This window comes from Rousettus aegyptiacus, unplaced genomic scaffold (assembly GCF_014176215.1).
Source record: "Rousettus aegyptiacus isolate mRouAeg1 unplaced genomic scaffold, mRouAeg1.p scaffold_m13_p_3, whole genome shotgun sequence".
Taxonomy (NCBI): Eukaryota; Metazoa; Chordata; class Mammalia; order Chiroptera; family Pteropodidae; genus Rousettus; species Rousettus aegyptiacus.
This window is the reverse complement of record NW_023416306.1, coordinates 122,186,121-122,209,715: the sequence shown is the minus strand read 5'-3', so window position 1 is coordinate 122,209,715 and position 23,595 is coordinate 122,186,121. Positions and strand designations below refer to the sequence as shown.

Sequence of the window (23,595 nt, the reverse complement as noted above, 5' to 3'; positions counted from 1 at the left end):
CAACCCACTCCCTTTTTCTCATTATCTCCAAGAAAAATGGCTATCAATTTGAATATATTCAAGTGGAAACTTTTTGAAGTTGCAGAAAAATATATGGAGAGAAGTAAATATGCCTATACTTACATTTTTGGGCGGGAAATTTGCACTTGGCTGTGTTGTTCACATATAAATACTGTGACTTAGGCCTTGCACTTTGAAGAGCCTCTTGCCATGCCCCTCAGGGGAGTCTGGGTGATAGACAAGGAACAGGATTTGTTAGCATCGGAAGGCAGAGGGTGGCAAATGAGACCTGGCTGTGCCTGAGCACAGACTCCGTGGTCCTCTGTATTCTCTGCACTCCTGTTGTCTACTTGGCAGCACAGGGATGGCTGAGGGCCCCAACCTCAGAGGTGGCACACTTCAACTTTCTGCATAAAAAGGCTAGGACTTTGGAGGGAGGTGGCTGGGATGTGACCTCTCTTTCCTCACTTACTCAACCATAGCCATGCACCCCTGTAGGTGAGGATTTTGGGGTCTGGCTGCCTGATAAATATCATCCCATCCATCTTTGTACACCCTCCATCTCACCAGACAGAGGGGTAGCGACATAGCTTATTAACTCAGGCTTCTAACCAGGCTTCCTTCTGGTTTCCTGACCCATGCTGTCCATGGCCACTGCCATCACTCAGCCCTTGTCCAGGTAGCCTGCTTCCCCCTGGGTCCTGCATTAACCTATTTTCCAACCTCTGCCATTTTCCACAGGAAATCTGGTCACGGCATTTCTTAATTTTTCTCTTGATAGATGAAAAAGGAACTTATTTCATCTACCCCACAATTCTCAATGAACAATGAACCAGGAGTCCTCTCCTCCCCAAATCCTCACACACACACAATTCATCCCAGCTCTTCCCCCTCCTTCCCCCCCCCCCCCGTGCTGCTTGTGCTCACCAGCTAATAAACTCACCCTGCCATTTATCCTAAAGAGAATAATTGTCTTTTTATCCTTTACTCATTTGACTATTGAATTACTGAAATCATTTCTCTTTCCAGTGTCATAAGTTAACATTTAAGCAATCTTAATAAAACATCTTTTCTATAGAACTCTTCTGTAGAGACTGCTGTTCTCCCATATGAGCAGGCCCCTATGACTTCTTCAGCTAGAATCTCATAACATTTTAAAACTCTCAGTGGCTCATCCTGCCCAAATTAGCAACTCCTAAAGGAAGAAATGTGTGGGGAGAGGAGAAACAGAAGGAGCCTCTCCTTTCTGGTTCTCTTGAAGGCTCTTCCTAGGCCTCAAAAGCTGGGCATGGTGGTAGGGATGGAGGCGAAACAGTGGAGGAGAAGCTGGGAAGTTCAAGGAAGCTTGGGTTATTGGCAAGGTCTCAGTGTTGCTATATAAAAGGCTATCTAATGGCTCCCCATGTCTTATATCCTGGGAGAAATGTGTGACCCTGGAGAACTTGATGAGTCATGATGAATGTAGAGCCCCAAGAGCTGATGTCACCACTATAGAGAACCTTCCAGGACCAGCCCAGCCAGCCGAGCTCAGCGCCAAGAGTGTCCAGGAGATGTCCTTCAATCCCAGAATTATACCCCATTGGAAGCCTGATTAGAGACTCTAGACAGATTGCTTGTTCCAAACTAAAGAAGAAAGACTTCAGCAATTCTGGCAACTCCAGAATCGGAGGCTCACTCCTGCAGGGGACAGCAGGATACCTAGAGGGAACTAGAGGCCCTCAGGACTCTGGTGGTGTGGAAGGTTCAGCTTCTTAACAGCTTTGCAGCTCTGATCCCAGTATTTTGGTGACTTGGAGTTAAAGAAGAAAAGGAAATAAGAAATGATGTGTGTGTGTGTGTGTGTGTGTGTGTGTGTGTGTGTGTGTTATATTCTATTTTTCATAATGCTCGGAGATTCACTAAATGTTTCAACTAGAGAGAGATGTTTTATGGGAACAGAAGTGCTTATTTATTATGAATACTAGAAATCATACATGGTAGTTAGATCAACATGCATTTGCTAAGACAGCCATCTGGTAGTCAAAATCACCATGAATTCTCCTGACACTTAAAAATTAACACAAAGTTTGCTTTCTCTGCAGGTCCTCAAGTATGTTCCATGTAATGAAGCATGATCACTACACCTCCCGATTCGGCAGCAAACTTGGATTGCAGTTTATTGGCATGCATGAGAATGGCATCATATTTAACAATAATCCAGCCCTCTGGAAAGCTATCCGACCTTTCTTTGTAAAAGGTAATCAACTGCCTGGCTACATTCTGCTCTTGACTATGAATGTGCCTTTTTTTTTTTTTAAATCATTCTTAAATTCTAACAGCTTTGAAATAACGAGGGTATGAGCTAACATTCATTATGTGTTTACTATATGGTAAGCACTGTTCTAAACACTTGATATTTTAATCTCACAGCAACCCCAAGTGGTAAACACTCTAATCATTTACATATTACAAATAAGAAAACTGAGGCATAAGAGATTAAGTGACCTGCCCAAGGTTCCAACATTAGTAAATGGTGGTCAAAAAGACAGCCTCAGAACCCATATTTTGAATCACCACAAATTCTGTTAATACCCAAAGCAGTTTCATGGATGTGAAGAAGAGCTAGACCTGTATACTTAGGATCATTTCAATTAAAAATAGAGTGTCAGCCATATGTTTGATTTAAGCATAACCAAATAATATGTTTGTTGAATCATTGACTGATATCCCAGATATTTTAACATAGCAATTTGTGAATAAAATTAGAAAATTTTAGAACTGGGAGGGACTGCATATGTCATCTCATAGAGCCTCTAAGTTTTATAGTTGAGGAAATACAGTCCTAGAGAGGTTGTAATTTTTGCCCAGGCCACATAGCATGTAATGGATGAACAGAGACCAGATCCCAAGCCTGCTTATCTACTGATTTTCTCCTTTATTATTTCCTGCTGGAAAGCTGTTGGGGGATACTTGGAACCAGTCTTTGATATCGACATCAAGGAACGTAATCATGCCTTGGAAATGTTGTCAGTGGTGGAATATGGGGCTAGATAGATTTTAGGTCTGACCATGCACCATCAATATTCTCCTTTCCAGCCTGCCTCGGTAGTGAATCCAGATGCCTCCTACGTGGCTACTGAGACAAGGAAGAGCTGAGCCTGTCCCCACTAGGTGTTGATCCCCCTCTGTAGAGTTGCCTATCACCAAGACTCTACGTAACTCTATTGTAGACTCTGTTGTACTAGTTTCCTATTTCTGCTATAATAGATTGCCATGAACTTAGTGGCTTAACACAATACCATGATTAACTTACAGCTCTGTACATCAAATCTGACATGGGTCTTACTAGGCTAAAACCAAGATGTTGGCAGGGCTGTGTTTCTTTCTGGAGGCTCCAGGGGAAAATCTGTTTCTTTGCCTTTTTCAGCCTCAGAGGCCACCCATAACCCTTGGCCTGTGGGCCTTTCCTCTTTCTTCAAAGCCAGCAACAGCGGCTTGAGTCCTATTTACATCACATCTCTCTGAGCATCCTTCTGTCATCACATCTCTGACTCTGACCTCACCCAGGAAAGGTTCTTCACTTTTTAAGGACTTATGCGATTACACTGGGCCCACCCAGATAATCTATAATATTCTCCCCATCTCAAGGTTCTTAATTTTAATCATATGTGCCAAGTTCCTTTTTCCACATAAGGTTATATATTAATAGATTTCAAAGATTAGGGCTTGGACAACTTTTGGGGCTATCGTTCTGCTACGACTTATGTTGGGACAGAGAAATGTATAACAAACTGTAGAATGGATTAATGGAAATATTATAGGTTGTGAGTTTGAGCTACTTTACTAGCTATATGACCTTGGACAAGTCACTCAGCCTCTCTGAGCTTCAGTTTCCTTATCCATAAAAGGCAATAAACACTATAGAGCTTGAATTCTAGGGTTACTGTGAATGAAATAAAGAAATAATGCTGTAAGATCCTATAGAAATGTAAGCTTTATTTTACTTTGTCATTTAGCCCAGGTTTGTTAGGAATATATGAACCAGTATTTAAGGGCAATTACTTTTCACTTACCAGTATCCTCTATTTGGACATATAAGAATTAATAGACTCTCTTAAGTTCATCATTTGTTTAACAAACTACTGTCTTCTCATCATTGAACTAGGTGCCCGGAATACAATGAGAAACAAGATATTGTCCCTGCCCTTGAGAAATCTATAATGGGAGAGGGGACAGAGTGACAGATCAATACCTCACCAAATACCATCCTAGGTGATGTGTTATGGTAGAGGTGAGTGTGTAGTGCTGCACACCTAAAGCACACTGAACAGTCAGGGGAAGCTTTTCAGAGGAGTGTACACTTATGATGAATTTCAAAAGAAGGTAAAAGCTACCTGAATTAAGTGTGAAAAGAACACATTCCACAGTAGGAACAAACAGGATACTCTGAGGACAAAATGACAGATCAGCACGAAACCTCCTTGTGTTTTGTATGGATACATGCAAGCATGAGGCCAAGGGGAAGGCAGGGCCAGCCACTGAAGATTCCTGTGCTAAGGTAAGGAGCCAAGCTTATCTTAGAAGCTATAGGAAGTCATTCAAAATTTTAAGCAGAATGGCACGTAGTTCCATAGTGTAGCGGTTATCATGTCTGCTTTACATGCAGAAGGTCCTGGGTTCATGCCTCAGTAGAGCCACAGATCCATGGTCTATGGCCATGCCACCCTGAACAAGCCTAATGTCCGCTCTCAAAAGCTAAGCAGGATTGGGCCTGGTTAGCACTGGGATGGGAGAGCACCTAGGAAGACCAAGTGCTGTAGGCATAAATGATAGTAACTAATAACAATAAAAAGATTTTAAGCAGAATGACATGAACATACTTGTTTTAGAAGAACTCTTCTGATAGCATAGTAAAGAATTAATTGGTACGAAGCATGATTGTGAGCAGTGAGAACAGTTAAGAGCTACTGCATGACACAAGGTGGGTGGAGGGCAGGGCACCAATGTAAGAGATGTTACGAGTAGAATCTATGGTACTTGGAAACTAATCAAAAGATCTCTGTGACTTTTTTTAGATTAGTCTTATATATGAAAGATCAGATTTTCTAATGAAAACATTACAAACTGGATCCAAATTAAATGCCAAAAGTAGAAGGGTAATTGTTATTGAAAATTCACTGTTTTGCGTGACATTTTTAATAATCATTGAGGACCCCAAGCATTTCTTGATGAACCTCCATTTAGAGTTAGCTTTTTTATTGGTTTTCCTGATATTGTAGAAAGTTTGGGATAGGTTGTGGCATCTAAGGTAGTAACATTAATGAAAGTATTGACTTACTGGGTGTGCCATGGAGAAATTATTATGTTCAGCTTAGGCAATGGCCCATTCTGGAGGGACGAAGTAGGAGGGGTAAAAAATAGCCTGTTTTCTGAAACTGCCAGGAGAGTTGTCTATATTGATGGATGCTGCTTAATTTTTTAAAAAACTTGATAAGATCCAAAACTTTTAAGCACATTGTAAAAATTAAAATCATATCTACAGCGTACCACTACCTATAAGCAACAATATTATATTTTGTTTATATTTGAAATGTGGCCTAAAGCTTTTGGATGTAGAGGCAAATCATACATCAGCCTTGGAGAAAACCACCAGTGATATTCAAAACCAACCCTCTTCCACACAAAAGGTTGGGTCATTAAGGGATCATTTGTCTCACTTGTGGATGTGACAGTCACCCAAGGAATGACGTACCTGGTCTTTCATATTTGCCAAGTACTTTCTACAGTCAGAACCTTTCTTTCTATATATAAGAAGAAATCTTAAGAGTCTAGGACAAACTTACCAGGCCTTCTTTCTTGATTTACAAAGTCTACCTTCTGGGGGTTCTGTAGCTGTTTTTTGTTGTTGTTGTTGTTGTTGTTGTTGTTGTTGTTGTTGTTGTTTTTAAAAGAGAGAATAACGCCTACAAAATTCCCCACGATTTTTCATTGCATTTCAAGGACTCTGACTAAGTAAGTCTGAGTAATAAAAGACATAAAAGAGATTCCTCTTAAAGAAAGCTTAAAGAACACAGAAAGAAAGGGAGGCTTTACAAGTTAAACTCAAGATAGATCACCTCTCATCAGGACCCACTAGCTCATCAGGAACAGAGCAAAGGGTGAGATCAGAGCCAGTTCATTCTACATGATTTAATTCACTCACTCACTCACTCACTCATTCATTCATTCATTCATTCATTTTAAACAACAGATGATACATTCTTGTAGAAAATTAGGAGAATACAGACAAGTGTAAAAAGAATAGCAAAATTCCACACCCCCATCCTCCCATTCCGCGCGCAGTTACTGAATTAAAACTGTGGGCAATTAAGGTCCAGACAAAAAAAAAAAGCCAAAATGGCCTATGGTTTGTGTGTGTCCTGGAGTGCGTGGTGGCTCACTCTCTGATATTGTTTGTTCCATTCAGCTCTGTCCGGCCATGGCCTTGTGAGCATGGTGACAATTTGTGCTGAATCCATCATAAAGCATCTGGACAGGCTGGAGGAGGTCAGAAATGACTTGGGCTGCATTGACACGTTGACTCTCCTGCGGCGCATCATGCTGGACACCTCGAACGCACTCTTCCTGAAGATCCCCTTGGACGGTACTGAAATGTTCATTCTCAAGGGGATGGGGAGGACCGCTGACGCAAATCTTGTGCATTGTTCTTGTTTAAACATCTCTAAGATTTCCTAAGAATTTTTTTCCAACTATGTCTGCCTCGTTCACTTATAAGATATAAATTTCTGTAAAGTAGGGGCCATCTTCTATTTCTTGTGTATCTCTCCTCATTGCTCTATGAAATGGGATTCTACCCATAGTCAAAACTTAGCAAATGTGGTCAGTTCATTTGGTCATTAATATATCCTGCCACCAAACACACTGATATATTTAACCATTTCCAACCATTCATTTGGGCATGACATATACATACATATATATGCATATATGTACCTATATACACATACATACATATATATACATACACACACACACCTTTCTCAAAGCTACTTGGTATAAAAACTTTGACTCTGTATGATGATAATGGCACTGCTTGCTGTTGCTGGAAACAACAATGATAGTAGCTACCATTAATTTAGTATCTACCACATACCAAGCAGTTTAAAAAGTTGCTTTATGTATAGTTTGTCTTTTAGCATTTTTGACGATGGCAAGATGTCTTACTCAAGAAGCTACTTTCTTCACTATACTACAGAAACAAATATTAAAACACATACATACAACTTTACCACCACCAAAAAACAAACATTAATCATTAAGATTAATTTCATTCTGCTGTTGTTCAGCTTAATGTAATTTTCCTGAAGTAACTTCTAGCAGTGTTCATTGATTCATCCATTTATATAATCAATATTTATTGATTGTCTATTTTATGCCAGGCACTGTTCTAGGTTCTGGGGATAGAGCAGTGAACAAGACAAAAGTCCTTGCCTTCGAGGAGTTTATATTTAAATGTGGATATATGGACAGTAAAGTAAATATCTAGTAATATATGACACAACAATAAGTACCTTGAGTAAAAAACAAAGCGGGACAAGGGGATAGTAAGTGAAGAGGGAAGTCAGAGGGAGTGGATGTGGCTATCATAGAGAGACTAGCCAAGAAAGGCTTCTGCAGAGAAGATAGCTAAATATGAGCCTAAATGAAGTAGGGCCACAGGCCACATACGATTTGAGGTTAAGAATATTACAGGCATAAGAACGAGGCATAATTTTAACACTTGCCCAAACCAGTTGAGCTCTAACACCTGCTGCTTGATTTACTACATTTGGACAAATAAACAAGCTCTAAGCCTTCCCTTTCTGTTCTCCAGCTCTTCTTGCCTCAGCTCTTTAATTACTCCTTTCAAGAGCCATAGAAACCTCATCTGATTGCCATTTGGATGGAGCCCCCATTCGCTCTGAGGATTTTTTAGTCATACCCTCTTGCCTGATCCCCTTTCAGAAAGGACTTCAATCCCAGTTTGCCTGTTCTATACACATCTTTTCTCAGGTTAGAGAGGTACATATTTCATGGGTTCCTGCTCCTTGGTTCCCAGTTAGCCTTAGTTCTTAGGAAGGATCATGTAAAGGGAACTGCAAATGTCTCTGTTAATGTGCATACAGACCATGATACTAAGAATGTACATAACCCATGCATAGTTATTTTATTTCCCTTCCCTTCACTTGGTTTTTGCTAAACTCTGTTCGCCTAAGAGACCCAGTGCAACAAAGAGGACAGGACATCCCCCTGAGGTCAGATAGAACTGAGTTCCAGCCCAAGGGCCTACCTGTCACATTGGCTGTATGGTGTTGGGCAAGCTTCTCAATTTCTATGAGCTGCAGTTTCTTCATCTGCCAAATAATGATACTATCACTCTCCTAGAAAGATTGTAAGTATTAAGCAGTCTTTTTTGTAGAGCATCTTGCACAGTGGCTGGTATTTAGCAGTTAAAAATAAATGTCTATTCTCTTCCCTTTTGTATAATTTGGAAAAAGCAAGAGTTTTCTTTTCTGTAGTATTCAATTTAATTAAAGAACACTTATTAAGAGCTGACTATGCATGAGGCTCAAGACACAAGGTATTGATGATACGAAGATAAATTCTACATTCTAGACCGAATATAAATAAGCATGAAAACTATGTGATGAGTGCTACAAAAAATATGAATAAAGCACTATGAGGTGAGAATATAATTACAAGCTATTAATTAGGTACATAATCCAAGTAGATTATCCACTTAATGGCTTTGCTTACCCAACACTAAATGTTAAAATGCAGCTATTGGCTGCCTAACGAGAGAGTGGTGTGGCTTTTTGCCCTCCTAGATGCCAGAATTGCGGCCATGACAGCTATAAGTACCACTGCCCCTCTTGTTCCCCGCTGTCCAGAAAAACAGGAGGGAGGTAGAGGCTCAGACAGAGAAGGGCATGTGAGATTCTAGGCTGTGTCTCTAACATACACTTGAGAACTGGCAAATCTCTGGTCAACTTGGCTGATTTAGATGCCAAGCAAAATAAATTAGTGTTGATTTGTCTAGTGGCATTAACATGGCTAAAATGCCCACTGAAGGTGGAAACTTGTCTAGCTTAGAACCCCAGACAGGTAGGAGAATCTACACGGGATCTTTTCTGCTAGGAGTATCTTCTTGGGCTCATGTTTTTGCTCAATTGCTCTGCCTGTATTTTTTTTTTCTTCCAGAAAATGCCATCGTAGATAAAATCTGTGGTTATTTTGAGGCATGGGAAGCTCTCCTTATCAAACCGGACATCTTCTTTAAGATTTCTTGGCTATACAAAAAGCATGAAAAGTCTGTGTAAGTAACACAAGTTTGGAAAATTTATCCATGAGATTGGATTGTGGTTTTCATTGTGTCTTTGCTATTGTTTGGCTTCTTCGACACGTTTTCTGCTCTCCAGAGCCCACAAGGGAGATGTTGATTAAATTGCTGATGAAACACTTTCTATGTCAATATGACTGAATGTGGCTAGACTGAAAAGTAAACGAAGCCTTGGCCAGGATAGCTTCCCAGCAAGGGGGCCAAGTGGGTGGTCCAAAAGCACCAAATCCAAAACTAAAACATTATGGTGTATTTTGAATTAAATAGAATGGCTGGCTGAAGCTATCATTATCTGTCAAAATTCTCTTTGCATGTCTGGAAAATGGAAACATGGAGTTATTTTATAGTTATGTTGCTTCTGAATGAATTTGACTTAATTCAACTTGTAGGAATCGACAACAGTCACAAATGAATTTTTTCATAATGAACATAATTAACATTAATAAAATGTAATTTTTTTTTTTTTAGTTACATAGCCGTATCTTTGGGGGATTCTGAAACTGTCATTAAATGCCTTTGGTGTTAGACTAGTCTAGCAGAAAACTGGACAAATGCCCAAAGGCCTTAGTTAATGAGTTTATTGAGTGTAAGCTGCCAGCATTAAACACTACCACCTCTACCCACCAGTGGAAAGCTCGTGGAAGTTAGAGGTAGATAGATGTGGTTTGTATCCTGTCTCTACTATTTAGTAACTAAATGGCCTTTGGAAGTTATTTCAAGTACAACAGAACGTGCCCTCCAGAGTGGGCATATAGGTTAATGCAATCTCGTAAAAAGGGCAATTAACACAGAGTGTGGCTCATAGCAGGCATTAAATATGTTCGTTTTCTCCTTCCCTCTGTTTATATTGTTTCCAGATGTCCCTGACCATCTTAAATTCCTCATCTCTAAAATTTTCCAAACTTGTTTGAAGGCCCAATTTTATCCTGTTTGTGTGTTTTTAAATTCAATAATATTATTCTCCAGGGAGGAAACTAACCTGATGTTGCTTTATGTATTCTTACATAGTCGATGAGTACTAGGTAGATAATTTTGATGCTTGGTTCTTTATACATTTTCATCTAGTTTCCAGAGCTTCTTGTGACTAGAATTAATGAGATAAGAATTCATCACTTCACTGAGGTCAGATTTGGTGGTGGTTCTTGGTCATTAGTTTAGCCTTGATCTTGGCCAGCAATCCCATAGAATATACTTATTGCATGAGACTGTGTAACAGTTTCTCTTAGGTTTCCGTAGAAATGGTTCAGCAACATTCCCATTAGAAAAAATCTTTTAATTTCCTCTCTTTTATGCCCTTGCAATAATGTCAATATTTTTTATTGAGGTATCATTGACATATAACATTATATTAGTTTCAGGTGTACAATGTACATAGCTATAAAAATTTTTTTTGTGTGATGAGAATTTTTAGAATCTACTCTCTTGGCTACTTTCAAATATGTAATATTTATAGTCACCATGCTGTATTACATTCCTATACCTTATTTATTTTAAAATTTGAGGTTTGTACCTTTTAACCCCCTTCACCCAATTGGCCCACCCTGACCCTCAACCCCTGCATCTGGTAATCACCTATCTGTTCTCTGTGACTATGAGAACAGGTTTTCTTTCTTTCCTCCCTCCCTCCCTTGCTTCCTCCCTCCCTCTTTCTTTCTTTTCTTTCTTTCTTTCTCTCTCTCTCTCTCTCTCTCTCTCTCTCTCTCTCTCTCTCTCTCTCTCTTCTTCAATCTCAAGGTGGTCTTATTGTTCTAGTCTGATCCCTTCACTTTAAAGTAGACATAAGGTCCAGAGATGTAAAGTAGGTTAAATAGAAAGAAAACAACCTGGACTAGGACCTGACCCCTCTGTGCAAGGTGCCCTTCCCTCAACCACACTGTTAAAGTGCATATATGAATTTATTTATGTAGCCATTCATTCATTCATTCAGCAAATATTTACTTAGTGTTTACTATGTGACAGAAACTGCAAAGTATGAGAATAAATATCAAGAATAATACTCAGTCGCTTGAGCTTACTGAATAGAACAGAAATCTCAAACTCAATAGTCTTCAGGGCCAGCCATATGAAGGCAGGCCGTCTGGTTATAAGATAACAGGAAATGGAGGTACCCATGGCAAACTGGAAAGTGTGTGCCCCTACTAAAGACATTCACTGGTTTTGGTTTTGGCCATTTAATTTAATCACTGTGCTAGCCAAACTGAAAATCTGAAAACATGATTGGATTTAGCTATTGGTACCAGTTTTTAACCTTTAACTAGAGGTTTCAGCCTTGATTTTGCTATCAGTACCCAGAAATCTTAGTTAACTCTGGTTCCTAACATGAAGTATAATGTATATGTAATTTAAGGATCTTTTTGAAGAATCAAGGATAAATTCAGTAATTCATAAGTACTAATGGCTTCAATTAAAGCAGATTGTTTTATTTAAACACATAGCAAATGAATCCATTTTTCTAGATGTCTTAACTGAATACAGACAGAGTATATTTTCACCTTTTTTTTCCAGCAAGGATTTGAAAAATGCCGTGGATATTCTGGTAGAAGAAAAAAGACAGAGGATTTCCAAAGCAGATAAACTGGAAGACTGTATAGATTTTGCTACTGAGTTGATTTTTGCCGAGGTACTGACCTGGACTAACCATAATTCTCACACAGCATATGTTTATGATTGTTTGAGTATAGGTGTATAAAGATTTCCTCTTGTAATTGTTACATATCTTTGCTTTTAATTATTTTCTCCAGTACTTCTATAATGCCCAGCCCAAATAGCCCACGCATTAGGCATTCTGGTAAGACTGACTTTTAAGATGAAAGCTACTCTGTGTCTGCACAATACAAAATATGAAAATGGGAGAGTCCAAAGACATCATCAACATAGATAACTGGTTATTGTTCAGCTTTCAAATGAAGATTATGAAAAATGTTTATAGTCCATTATAGAGACATGTAATTTCTATGATTTTATTTTGGTGAAGTTGTGGATCCTTAAGGGCCTCCTCCTCTGTTTTTGTGAAATTTTAATTAGCTTTTCCAATTTTTCTCCCCTCTTTCTATTATTTAGAGACGTGGTGACCTGACAAAAGAGAATGTGAACCAGTGCGTGTTGGAAATGCTGATCGCAGCACCAGACACTATGTCTGTCTCTGTGTTCTTCATGTTACTTCTCATTGCAGAGCATCCTCAGGTTGAAGAGGCAGTAATGAAAGAAATTCAGACTGTCGTTGGTAAGAATTTATCAAATAAATAATAGAACTTAGAAAACAATTCCTTCTGAGAATCAGTGTCTTATGATGTCCTAAGAATCTGATATCAAACAAAATATTATAATCCTCCCAGAGAATGATAAAGCAAGTCATTTTGTCACACTTTCATTATGCCAGATAGGTTAAAAGTATAGTTCTTTCTGTATTTTATTTAATTATAAAAATAATACATGCTCATTGAAAAAATTCAAATAGACAGATGTGTAAAGTAGAAAGTCACACTCCCCAATTACTCCCAATCTCCTCCCTAGCTTGTTCCCATTCCCCAGGGGGAACCACTGTTAGTTATTTGCTGCGTATTCTTCAAGGTCTTTTTTATGTGCACATAAACACATATATGTAGTCATATTTGTCCGTGTTAAAAAAGAAGAAAACATGCGATCGTGCACAACGTTTTGCCTACCTTACCAATGACAAAAGGCTTTGTTGGGTTTACCCAGGGAACAGCTATCATTTATAGCAGTGTTTCTGGGTTTAAAGCTGTCCATTCACAAATGAAATTCCAGTTGGTGACAGATGGAGGAGGAGAGGGTGATGGCGAAGGCATGGGAACGATCAGCTTCTTTCTCCCCGAAATCCAGTGATTCTGGCCTCTCCTTTCCCTAGTCCTCTCCTCTTCCTCTGTAGAGGAGCACCCTGGTCCCCAGTCAGCAATTCTCAACACACCTCCTCCCTTCTCTGCCTCTGCCTCAGCATCATTCTGCTCATTGCTCCTGACATCACCACCCTCCCATAGACATGCTGCCATATTCAGAAGTCAGAATTGCTTTCTGAGAGAAAACAGAATTCCTTATTTGGGATGTCCTTCACATACGTAACCTTTTTAGGAACACACTTCTGACACACGTGACAAGCTATCAGTAATGATGTAGATTTTTTCCCTCTCTTGATTTCACACAATTGTGAAACTAGTTATTTGGTTATAGAAAATACCATCCTTTTAAAACCGTTTGCAAGCTGCTTGAAATAGTCGATTGTAAGGGGAATTTCATAGAAGGGTTAAATATGTGAGGGAAAGGATCAACGGATGTGTCACTGTGGATGGAAAATTGCCTGACAAGGTAGATAGCGAGGAGCTGAAATAACATATGGACTCCCAATTCCAGAATGTTCCCATATGTGCCCATGTCAGGTTATGGGTACTGTGCCAGCTGTAGGGACACAGTGGTGAACAAGTCAGTACTATCACTCATGGGGCTCATGCGCTGGTGGGAGATAAAGAACCCAACAAGCAAGCTCAGTGGAATAAAGACAGAGGGCCATTAGAATCATGGAGTTCAAGGAACGAGGGCAGAAATTACTCTTGAGACCATAATTCTTTACTACAATTTTTTGAGAAGTCAAAGTGTTTATGCCTCATGATATCCTCCTGACACTTTGACAGACCTCTGCAAAGATGGAAGAGAAGCAGAACCATGTGCTCCCTCTAGATACACACTCATGTAATTACTTACTAGGGAAGTTTTGGTTACTTTCTCCATCTTCTTCCCTTCTACCTCCTCACCCCAAATAAACATACCCTGTTAGACTCTCGACTGTACAAAGAGCAGTATGTGAGGGACAAGTCTGTTAGAGTTTTCTGACCAAATGAGACCTTTCCTGAATGCCATAGTTGTAGAGGGGACAGAGCTGCCTCAGGATTCTGACCTGTTTTGAGTCTGCAAAAGTGGTAGCCCACTTGACGGTGCTCTGAAGCTTTACCAATTCTGGGAGTAATCTGAGCTTCTCTGACCAATCTGAGACAGTAGGGGGTGTCCTTTAATCCCCAGCAAACCCGTGCTAATCTAAGGCACCCATTTTTCTGTGGTAAGGAGGAGGTTCTTGCCACTCAAGTGCAACAGGTTGTTCTTGATGAGATCGGGAGGAGAGGCCATCAGTGACAAGTCCTAGGCAGATGACTGCACAGTTAACCAGAGGAGCAAATACTATTGAAACTGACTAAATTCAGTGTCGCACTTTGAGTAGAAAAGGAGTGAACGTCCCCTAGAATTTAGAGTATGGGAGAAAACTCAAAGTCCACAGAGGCCAGACAGGTAAATGTTTAAAGCAGTCTTAACATGCAACTGCAAATGGAATGCCCCTCTAAAGAGTTCATTGGCCAATCAGCTTTAGCCCCTGTTCATGATGTAGGTGTATGAGTCCAGTGTAACCAGGTTTTCTGATTTTTCTGAAAATCCCGGCTTTTCTATGAAATCTCCTAACTTTTAAGGTAATCGCTTCAAATCTGAAATTTTATAACGTACTCTGTGGGCCAAACATAACATATTTGGCCGAGGTTGCTGGTTTGCATTAGAATTATAGATAAAAAACATTTTCCAACAAAGAGCAAATTACTGTATGGAAATTATCGAAGTTTTTATGCCCATCACATGTTGAAACTAACATTACCCCTTTGTCCTTTGTATCTGCTCCTACAGGTGAAAGAGACATAAGGATTGATGATATTCAAAAATTAAAAGTGTTGGAAAACTTTATTTATGAGAGCATGCGGTACCAGCCTGTTGTGGACCTGATCATGCGCAGAGCCTTACAGGATGATGTCATTGATGGCCACCCAGTGAAAAAGGGGACTAACATTATCTTGTGCATTGGAAGAATACATAAACTTGAATTTTTCCCTAAGCCCAATGAATTTAATCTTGAAAATTTTGCGAAGAATGTAAGAGCTCTTCCTTAAAACCAAATGTGCCACTCTTGAAAACGTTAGCGATTAAGTCCTCTTTCTGGTTCTGTGTTTGTATCATGGACATTTTGTTCTACTTACTTGAAACACGCATTTCCCCTAGCTTGGAACATGGCTGCCATTTTCGTCCTCAAGCCAAGGACGCTGGGTCTCCTGTTCTAGGAAGTATTTACATGGTGGCCACATAATAGGTTAAAGTGTAAAAAGCCAAGCCCTTACTATGACTAAAATGAAGCAAATTTTGTTTAACCCAACCAACCTAAATTTCCATCTAAATTTATTGCTTCGTCATTAGGTAGATTCAGCTGTAACACTGTCTAAGCAAAGGAAAGTCCACTTCTGCTCCAGAGGAAAATCATATGAGACCAAAAGATTTGGTTTTCACAGTCTGCCTTTGGCTGACCAAATGGCCCCACAAACACTAATTCCCATTTTAAATAGGACTCAGTACTTAGAAGAATTTCAGTTTTTTCTTTTCCTATCATTGAAGATTCTGCTTCTATTATGTCAAACTTTAGGCAATGATGCTTTTTAACCTGTATTATCTAGATAGTGCCCTCAGTGCCTTCTTTTTATCATTTGCATATATTAGAGAAAAATGAACTTAATTCAGTTCCCTAATTTATTCTGTTTCTATATGAGCAACTCTTGTCATGTTGACAATTGGTCAGCAAAACTTATTGAAAATCTACTATGTGACAGGCACTATGTAAGTCCGGGGGTGCACGAGACAAACAGATGTGGTCCCCTTAATTTTTTGCATAACTAAAAATATTTAGGTTCTTGGCACTAATAGGTCAGGAACCTATATATTTGCCTAAATTTGTCCCGTTATCAGGATATACAGCATTGCACAAAAACACTTTGCCTTGATGACTTTCAGAACAGTAGTAACAAGTGGCCAGCTCAGAGAGCTAGCTGAGTAACACTGGCTGTAATAAAATGATCTGCACTGCTTTATCCCAGCACATTTCCATGAAAAGCAAAACTGGATACTGTCCAAATTTTGGTATGTATCACATGGGGTCAACAAAACTGGGTGGAGAAAAATGGCTTATCTGAGGTATAGGCATTCATCTCAGTGAAGGAGCAGCACGGCTGAGATCCCTGCACAGAGCGTGCTGACTGAGCAATGTTTTTAGGGTGAATTAAAGAGAGACTGCAATATTCTAGCCTTTAATACTCTGGCTAATTGTCTGATTGTTTTTGTAGGTTCCTTACAGGTATTTTCAGCCATTTGGTTTTGGTCCCCGTAGCTGTGCAGGAAAGTACATCGCCATGGTGATGATGAAAGTCACCTTGGTTACACTTCTGAGACGATTCCGTATGGAGACGTTGCAAGATAAAGGAATATGTTTTGATAAGATACAGAAAAAAAATGACTTGTCTGTGCACCCAATTGAGAATAACAACCTCCTGAATATTATTTTTATCCCAAGAAAGTCATATGAGTACCTCGAACGCTAAAGAAAATTGGTCAGTACCTATTCTGGAGCACTTCTCATCAGTATTTCACAAGGAAACCATCCATTTTTGACAGGTAGCATCATCCTCACAGTGAATATTTGGTGGCATTTTATAAGCATACCTTCTATGTGTCATCAGCAAACCAGGAGACTAATCATCTGATTTCATCCAAACCAGAGAACCAAGAGAAAATACAGAGACCAAGAGTTTTCAGTGATAATGATCAGTGAAGAAACTGCAGCCCTAAAGGCCTAATTCCACAAAACATATTGAAAAAGATAGGCCATCAACAAAACTTATTTCCGGCTTCCCACAAGATCTCCACTGCCCTGTCCCCAAAGCAGTTTAATGTCTGGAGCAGAAGTACTCAAGTCTATTAGAAAGGCCAAGCTGACGTCTGATGCCTAATGCCAAACACACCTGCTAGTATGAATGAAGATGTTTGATTTGGTTTTTAGTGGGATTGAAGACTACAACATTAATAATCTTTGAAGAAATACAAATTCAGCATTTGACTTTTCCTATGAATTACATTCAATTAACTCTTCTTTATCCACATGTGACTTTGTGGCAAAAGTTAAAACAGAAACTATCCTTTTTCAGTCTCTCAATTCATGCCTCAGCCATTTAACTCCGCTACATTAGCTGCAGATTCAGGTAATACAAGATAACTTAGTAATAACTCTAGTAAACTATACTAAGGATCATATATATCTGCTGAAGGAAAAGAAATCCACACAATTCATTTCAAATGCAAATATTTTTTCGTGTTTGCATTGTTGCTTAGCTTTATTAGTGGCTAACCAAGAGATAACTTTAAATAATGACATCAACGAACTCTTACAGCAGCACCAATGGTTTGGAAGAGAAGGCATCTAAATCTATATCTAAGTCTACAACCCAGTGAGTTCAAACTTCTAAGGAGTGCTCCTCCCATTCCATCATCTTTCTCCCTTGACATTTCCCACCCCCTCGTTCTATGTCCCCAAAGTCAAGAGCAACAGATTAGTAGAGAACATAATCAGTGTAGAACCTCTGCAATCATTTATTATCCTACCTCAGATTTAACAGTTACTATAGAGATGTAACAATTGTCTAGTTAATTGAATCATTATATGTAGCCATGGATAAAATGTACACCTTGGAATTAGCTTGGTAGAGAGAATCAAATAGATAAGTTAATTTTTAAATAGCACTTGTCTTATCGCCAGTATAATTGTATCCACTGAATGCCATTTAAAAAATGAAATATTAAACTCATTTACAAAGATTTAAATGTTTGCCATTGAGTCAACCGTCACCTCAACATTTGAATATTCTTTTCATTCTACTGTTTGGCAATACGGTAATAGCTGAGTATAAAATAAGAACATAAAGTCCTTGAGAGCAGGGGCTCCTTTTTTTTTTTTTTTTTTTGTGACACATCCTACACTCTTGCTCACAGACACTCTCAACTGACCCTAGAAAAGTAAATAAGAGTCAAATATTCTAAGAATCCAAGGGTAGATATTAGTAAACAAGGAAATAATTGAACTTGGAATTATTTGAGCCATATATATGGCCTAAATATACATGCAAATATGGCTGTATGTCCGGACATGTCCCTATTCAGGTCTAGACGGTCATCTGAATAGTTCAGACCCCTTACAGCAAGTCCAGAATTTTAGATTTGATGTATCAGAGTCGATTTGTTTGATGACTATTAACACACTGTATTTGTTCTGGCTGGAGCTGCACAGTAGAGGAAAATAGACTGGATCAGTGTATGCCACCCACCCAATTACCCTGGAAGATCTACTGCGTTTTATATGTATATATATGTAGCCAAGGCCTATGTGAATACAGTCAAAGTAAAATGGAAGGTCGATATAATTGTGTATACACAATGTAGATACAAAACTATGCTATGTCCTCTAGCCAATCTGAATCTCAGCATGGTTACATATGGATTACATAGGAGGAACAATACAGTCATTTCCAATACTTTTGTTCTATTAAGTTATTATTTTGCTTCATAAACATAATACTACTTCCCCCTTTGTATCTAAGCTCTAATAGTGAATTAAGTGCATAAGATAATCTTACTTTCAGGTCAAACAATCAAATTGGTTATGGAACAGATGATCCGAGCATTCATTGTACATCAACTGGCAGACCACTGAAGCAAATAATCATTTTTCTGAGTTTCATACTCAAACCAATTGGATCACTAAGAACTCAATAGTACTTCCATTCCCTGCTGAAAATTAATAACTTCCTTCACCAACACTTTCTCTCTGGCGTGCTCACCACCTTTCCAAAATGCAGCTTGCTGCTTTTACTACTGCTATAGCTCTAGATACAACCAGAAATAGGCAAAGAGAAATGAATTTTTACTTTGCAGAAATCCCTGCCCGCGATGATGCAAGAGTGGCTGACACATCTTTATGTGTGGTCCTTGAGGCAGGTGTTAAGAAGAAGGAGTTGTTAAAAAACATTAAGGTGTGACAACTGACAGTTCTCCATTCACCAAGTGGTTACCATGGACAAGGTCATCTCATTTAAACCTCACAATAATCATACAAAGTAGAGATTATTCCCCATTTTCCAGGTAATAAAACTGATTCTCACAGAGTAACCTGCTCTGCTCACTTAGCTAGAAATTCAAACTCCCTAACTGATCCCAAAGTCTATGATCTTTTCTTTAATTAGTATTCTATACTAACTAAACATGGGATTTGGTCCTTTGAAAAATCAAATATAGTGTAATGATAAATACCTGTAAATTTTAATTGGTATAGGTATTAAAATTGGAGGTGGGGGTAAAAAATTAGGCATTAAGAATTTTTGTTCCCATCTTAGCTCTGACCGGCCACTCCACCATGGGAATAAGTCCAAAAACAATAACTTGAGACTTTGGCCTGTCCCCTCAACCACCGGCCAAGGGTGGTTCAAACCAGTCATATTGATTTGGTGATATTAAGGAGTCAGTGTCAATTGATCAATAGGTTTTCTCTAGCCGTCCATGTTTAATTATCTCAGTGTCTGGCACACAATATGAACTCAATACATTTATGGTGGAGAATGAGGAAAGAATTTTTGAGCCAATAAGAGAAGAGTTGGTGTCACATGTACACATTCTAAAATGTGGTCTTTGCAGTCCACTGAATGAGCCTAAGGCAACGAATAAACTGGCTATGCATTTAAAACAAGAAAAACAGAGCCAGGCTGGAAAGCTGGCTACCTCTCAGTCAGTGTTGCTGGGGAGAGAATTCCTGCTCTTTCAGGAGTTGTACTAGATAAACCTTAGGACTCCTGCAACTTGAGATTCCACAAGTCTATGGATTGGCATACTCTCCATAACGAAATGGCGACGATTTGAACATTTTCTTTTTTGAAGCCAAAAAACAGGCCTTGTGGAACACACAGCCTCAGCGAGGTCATCTTTCAACTTCTCTTAGCTTAATAATCAGTTATATTCATAAGAATCACAAATATATGGTATTTTGTACTTAATGATCACATTCGATGCCCACCAGCTACCAGGAGGGGTAACATTAGCATATTTGGAAGTCTAACTCATTTCCAAATAAATCAAAGCACATTTGATCCTGTTTCGATGTAGTTATTCCTGGTTCTCCTTCTTAATCCTCATTCTACTCTCGTTCAGTAACCTGTATGCCTGCTTCTCTTAGATCTTTTGCGGGTCCCTCCACACGAATCCTTTCAGTAGCCCTTTCCTTACACAGTGCCCTTCAGCTCGTCTCAGGTCCGGTGCTGAGGACTCTGCTCAGGGAGCCCCTGCCTGGTCCCCTGGCTCTGGTAAATGTAAGAAAGGAGGTCACCACACAAAAAATCTTCTGTGAGGCATTGACATCATCACTTAGGTGGTTCCTTTGCTCGGGGAGTTTTCCCTGAAAGAGACCCTCCGTCTGCCTGCTCCCTCCACAGAAGGCACACAGTGAAGGCTGAACTTCATCAACCTGGAATTAAATGCTGGCTCTGCTAGTTAGCAGCTGTGTGTCCTGAGCAAGTTGTTTAACTCCCCAGAGCTTAGTTTTACACATTTGTAAAAATAGATGTAATGTATGCCCCAGAGGATTTTCGATTAGATGGACCCTGAGTGTTAGATGAACTCATGCATGGAAAGGTCGGCACAGGGCCTCAGAGAGGATCTGTTTCCTTCCTCCACTCTTCCCTTGGTTCTCTTCTCATTCCATAGCCCTTGGGAAATGAACGCACCAATTGAATCTTTCATTTCCTTCCTCTTCCTCCCTCTTCCCAGCTCAGTGCACTTTCAACTAGTTCATTCTGAAGAAAAGACGGGTCCTGGTTTTGTCTTGAGAGGTCTATCTACATTTATCTCAACAACAAAATAAAACTATGTTAACAACAACAAAAAAAGAACTCTGAAACCAATTTTATAAACCCCCAGAGTTCATTTTTTTCCTAATACTTAAATAACCTTCATCTTGCAACAAAATAGATTTATTCATGCCTTATTATTCACTTTATTTCTTCAATAAACATTTATTGAGCACAAACTATATGCCAGGCCCTGAACATGTTCGCTTGCACCTTATATGTTGAAACAGGAAACAAACAAGTTAACAGATAATGAGCAAGATCATTTCAGGTAGTGGTGAGGGCTGCAAAGGAAATAAACAAAGTGATAAGATATAATGGGGGAGGGGCCTTATTTTAGTGTTGGATGGTCAGGTGAGATCTCTCTGATATATTGCAGTTAACACCAGATTGAAGAGCAACCAGCCAAGTTTTGAAGAAGAAAGTCCTAGATGGAGGGAACAGTAAGTGAGAAAGGCCTTTGGGTGGGATCGAGGCTGGAGCACTTGAGGGCTCACAGGCAGTGTAGCTGCAGTGTTGCCATCAGAGAGGAACTTGAAAGGTTGGTGAGGTAGGAGATGCTATGGACTAGACTGTATGACCCCCAATTCATACGTTGAAGTCCTAACCCCCAATGTGACTTTTACCAAAGTGATTAAAGTTAAATGAGGTCATAAGGTTGTGACCCTAACACAATAGGATTAGTGTTCTTATGAGACACCAGAGAGCTCTTTCCACCACGTGAGAACACAGTAAGAAGTCGGCAGTCTGCAAGCCAAGAAGACAGTCCGCACTGAGTACCAAATTGGGCAGATCTTGATCTGGGACTTTTAGCCTACAGAACTGTGAGAAAAATAATTTCTGAGTGTTTAAGCTGCCCAGTCTGTAGTAATTTATTATGGCATATTGAGCTGGCTAAGCAGACGATGCTGGGCCACAAATGTCACAGTATGAAACTGGATTTTAAGTTGAGGTATTCTAGATATGGCTCATTTCAACAAAAACCAACTGTTGAGTTTTCAGGAATTTTGCGAGCTGGTAAACATAAACTGGTAGCTTGAGTTTGGGCTTAGAGGGAATATTTATACCCTGGAAATTGGCAGACGCTATAAATAAAGGCTCTTCTCCCTCCTCCCAGACTCCCCATAAAAGAAGCCTGCTGTTAAACATTTACCAGCACACTAATGAGGCAATTGCAATGTAAGAGCAATTGGAAGTCACCAGAGGGTTTAAGCAGGAGGATGACGTCACCTAATTTAGGTTTTGAAAGAGTCACTCTGGCTGCTGTGCAGAGAATGGCTCCAGGAGGCTGAGAATGGAAGCCAGGAGACCCAATTAGAGAGACCTGAACCCAGATCTCTGACTCCAAGTTCATTTTACTCATTTTACTGTCACAACTGAGGCCTGTACTTAGTATGCTTTTCCTGAGGCTATAAAAACTCTGTTCTTTTAACCTTTGCTCCAAGAGTTCGATTTCCTAAACCTTCCAACAGCAACCAGTACTCTTCTTCACTCAAAATTATCATCAGTATCAGGCTTTACAGTTGAGACCTCCCCCCCCCCCACCCCCGCCAAAGGAATCAGAGGCTCAAAGACCCTTGAAGCTGAAGGACCTATAAGACTCAATGGCTCAGCTCTGGCCCCATCTTCACTCTGCTCAATATGGAAACTGAGGCTTGGAGAAGTTTAATGGCTTACCCATGGATATACAAACAGATGGATGGGGAAGTGCACAGATGGACACGGACTCCTTGTCTAGAATTGTTTCTATTACATGGAAAGGCTGAGTGATAGTGAAGGCAGAGGACACATGTTGCTGTTTTTTAGTTCAGTTGAAGCCAGTAATGAATGATAATTTGTTTTAATTATAATTATAATTACAATGTTCAGCTTTTATGAGCATATTCCCAATAAAAACCATTTGGGTTAGAAGCATTTAACAACAGTAGATTGAGTAACGGTTCTTACGGAACAAGCTGATCTTCACTCAGTCTCAGGAAGATGTGCGCTTAATGCAGATATGTTCTCAAAGCTTCTAGTTATTTATGACGCAAATGCAAATAATTTAAAAGTGACCATAAAGCAATCAAAGAAGCTTCCTTCTTTAGTCAAAAGAAAGAAAAGAAGATAATCAGTCACCCTTTTCAAAAGATCTTACAATTATAGATCTTGGAAATAAAAGTGGCATAAGTTCATTAGGATGAAACAATTGCATTGTTTCTTGTTAGGAATTAATCATATCTCAGGGTTTCAGGAGAAATTCTTCATAGAATTTTTATCATTGTCATAGATTTATGGAATGATATTGTTGGAGCAGATACAATCTGCCATTTATAAACCCTGAAGTCTTAGAGGTTAAGAACTCTGCCTAAAGGTAACACAGCTCATGGGCAACCAGAGAAGGAAGAGGCTCAGTTTCCTGATTTTTAGTACAGTGTGTGCTTACTTAACCTTAGAGAAGGCCCGGACTACACTCTGCCAAGCACGAAGGGCTGTTTGCTG

General features: G+C 39.5%; 1 protein-coding gene across 1 annotated transcript in view; it reads left to right on the top strand.

The window, feature by feature from the left end:
* Positions 1-18,127, top strand: part of LOC107519739 (aromatase) — a 31,493-nt gene extending 13,366 nt beyond the window's left edge. The window contains exons 3-9 of the mRNA XM_016162720.2: positions 2,082-2,236; positions 6,446-6,622; positions 9,220-9,334; positions 11,864-11,978; positions 12,419-12,581; positions 15,038-15,279; positions 16,516-18,127. Of these exons, the coding sequence (XP_016018206.2) occupies positions 2,082-2,236; positions 6,446-6,622; positions 9,220-9,334; positions 11,864-11,978; positions 12,419-12,581; positions 15,038-15,279; positions 16,516-16,770 (1,222 nt within the window). The 3' untranslated portion in view covers positions 16,771-18,127. The remainder of the gene's footprint in view (positions 1-2,081; positions 2,237-6,445; positions 6,623-9,219; positions 9,335-11,863; positions 11,979-12,418; positions 12,582-15,037; positions 15,280-16,515) is intronic.
* The last annotated feature ends 5,468 nt before the right edge of the window (positions 18,128-23,595 follow it).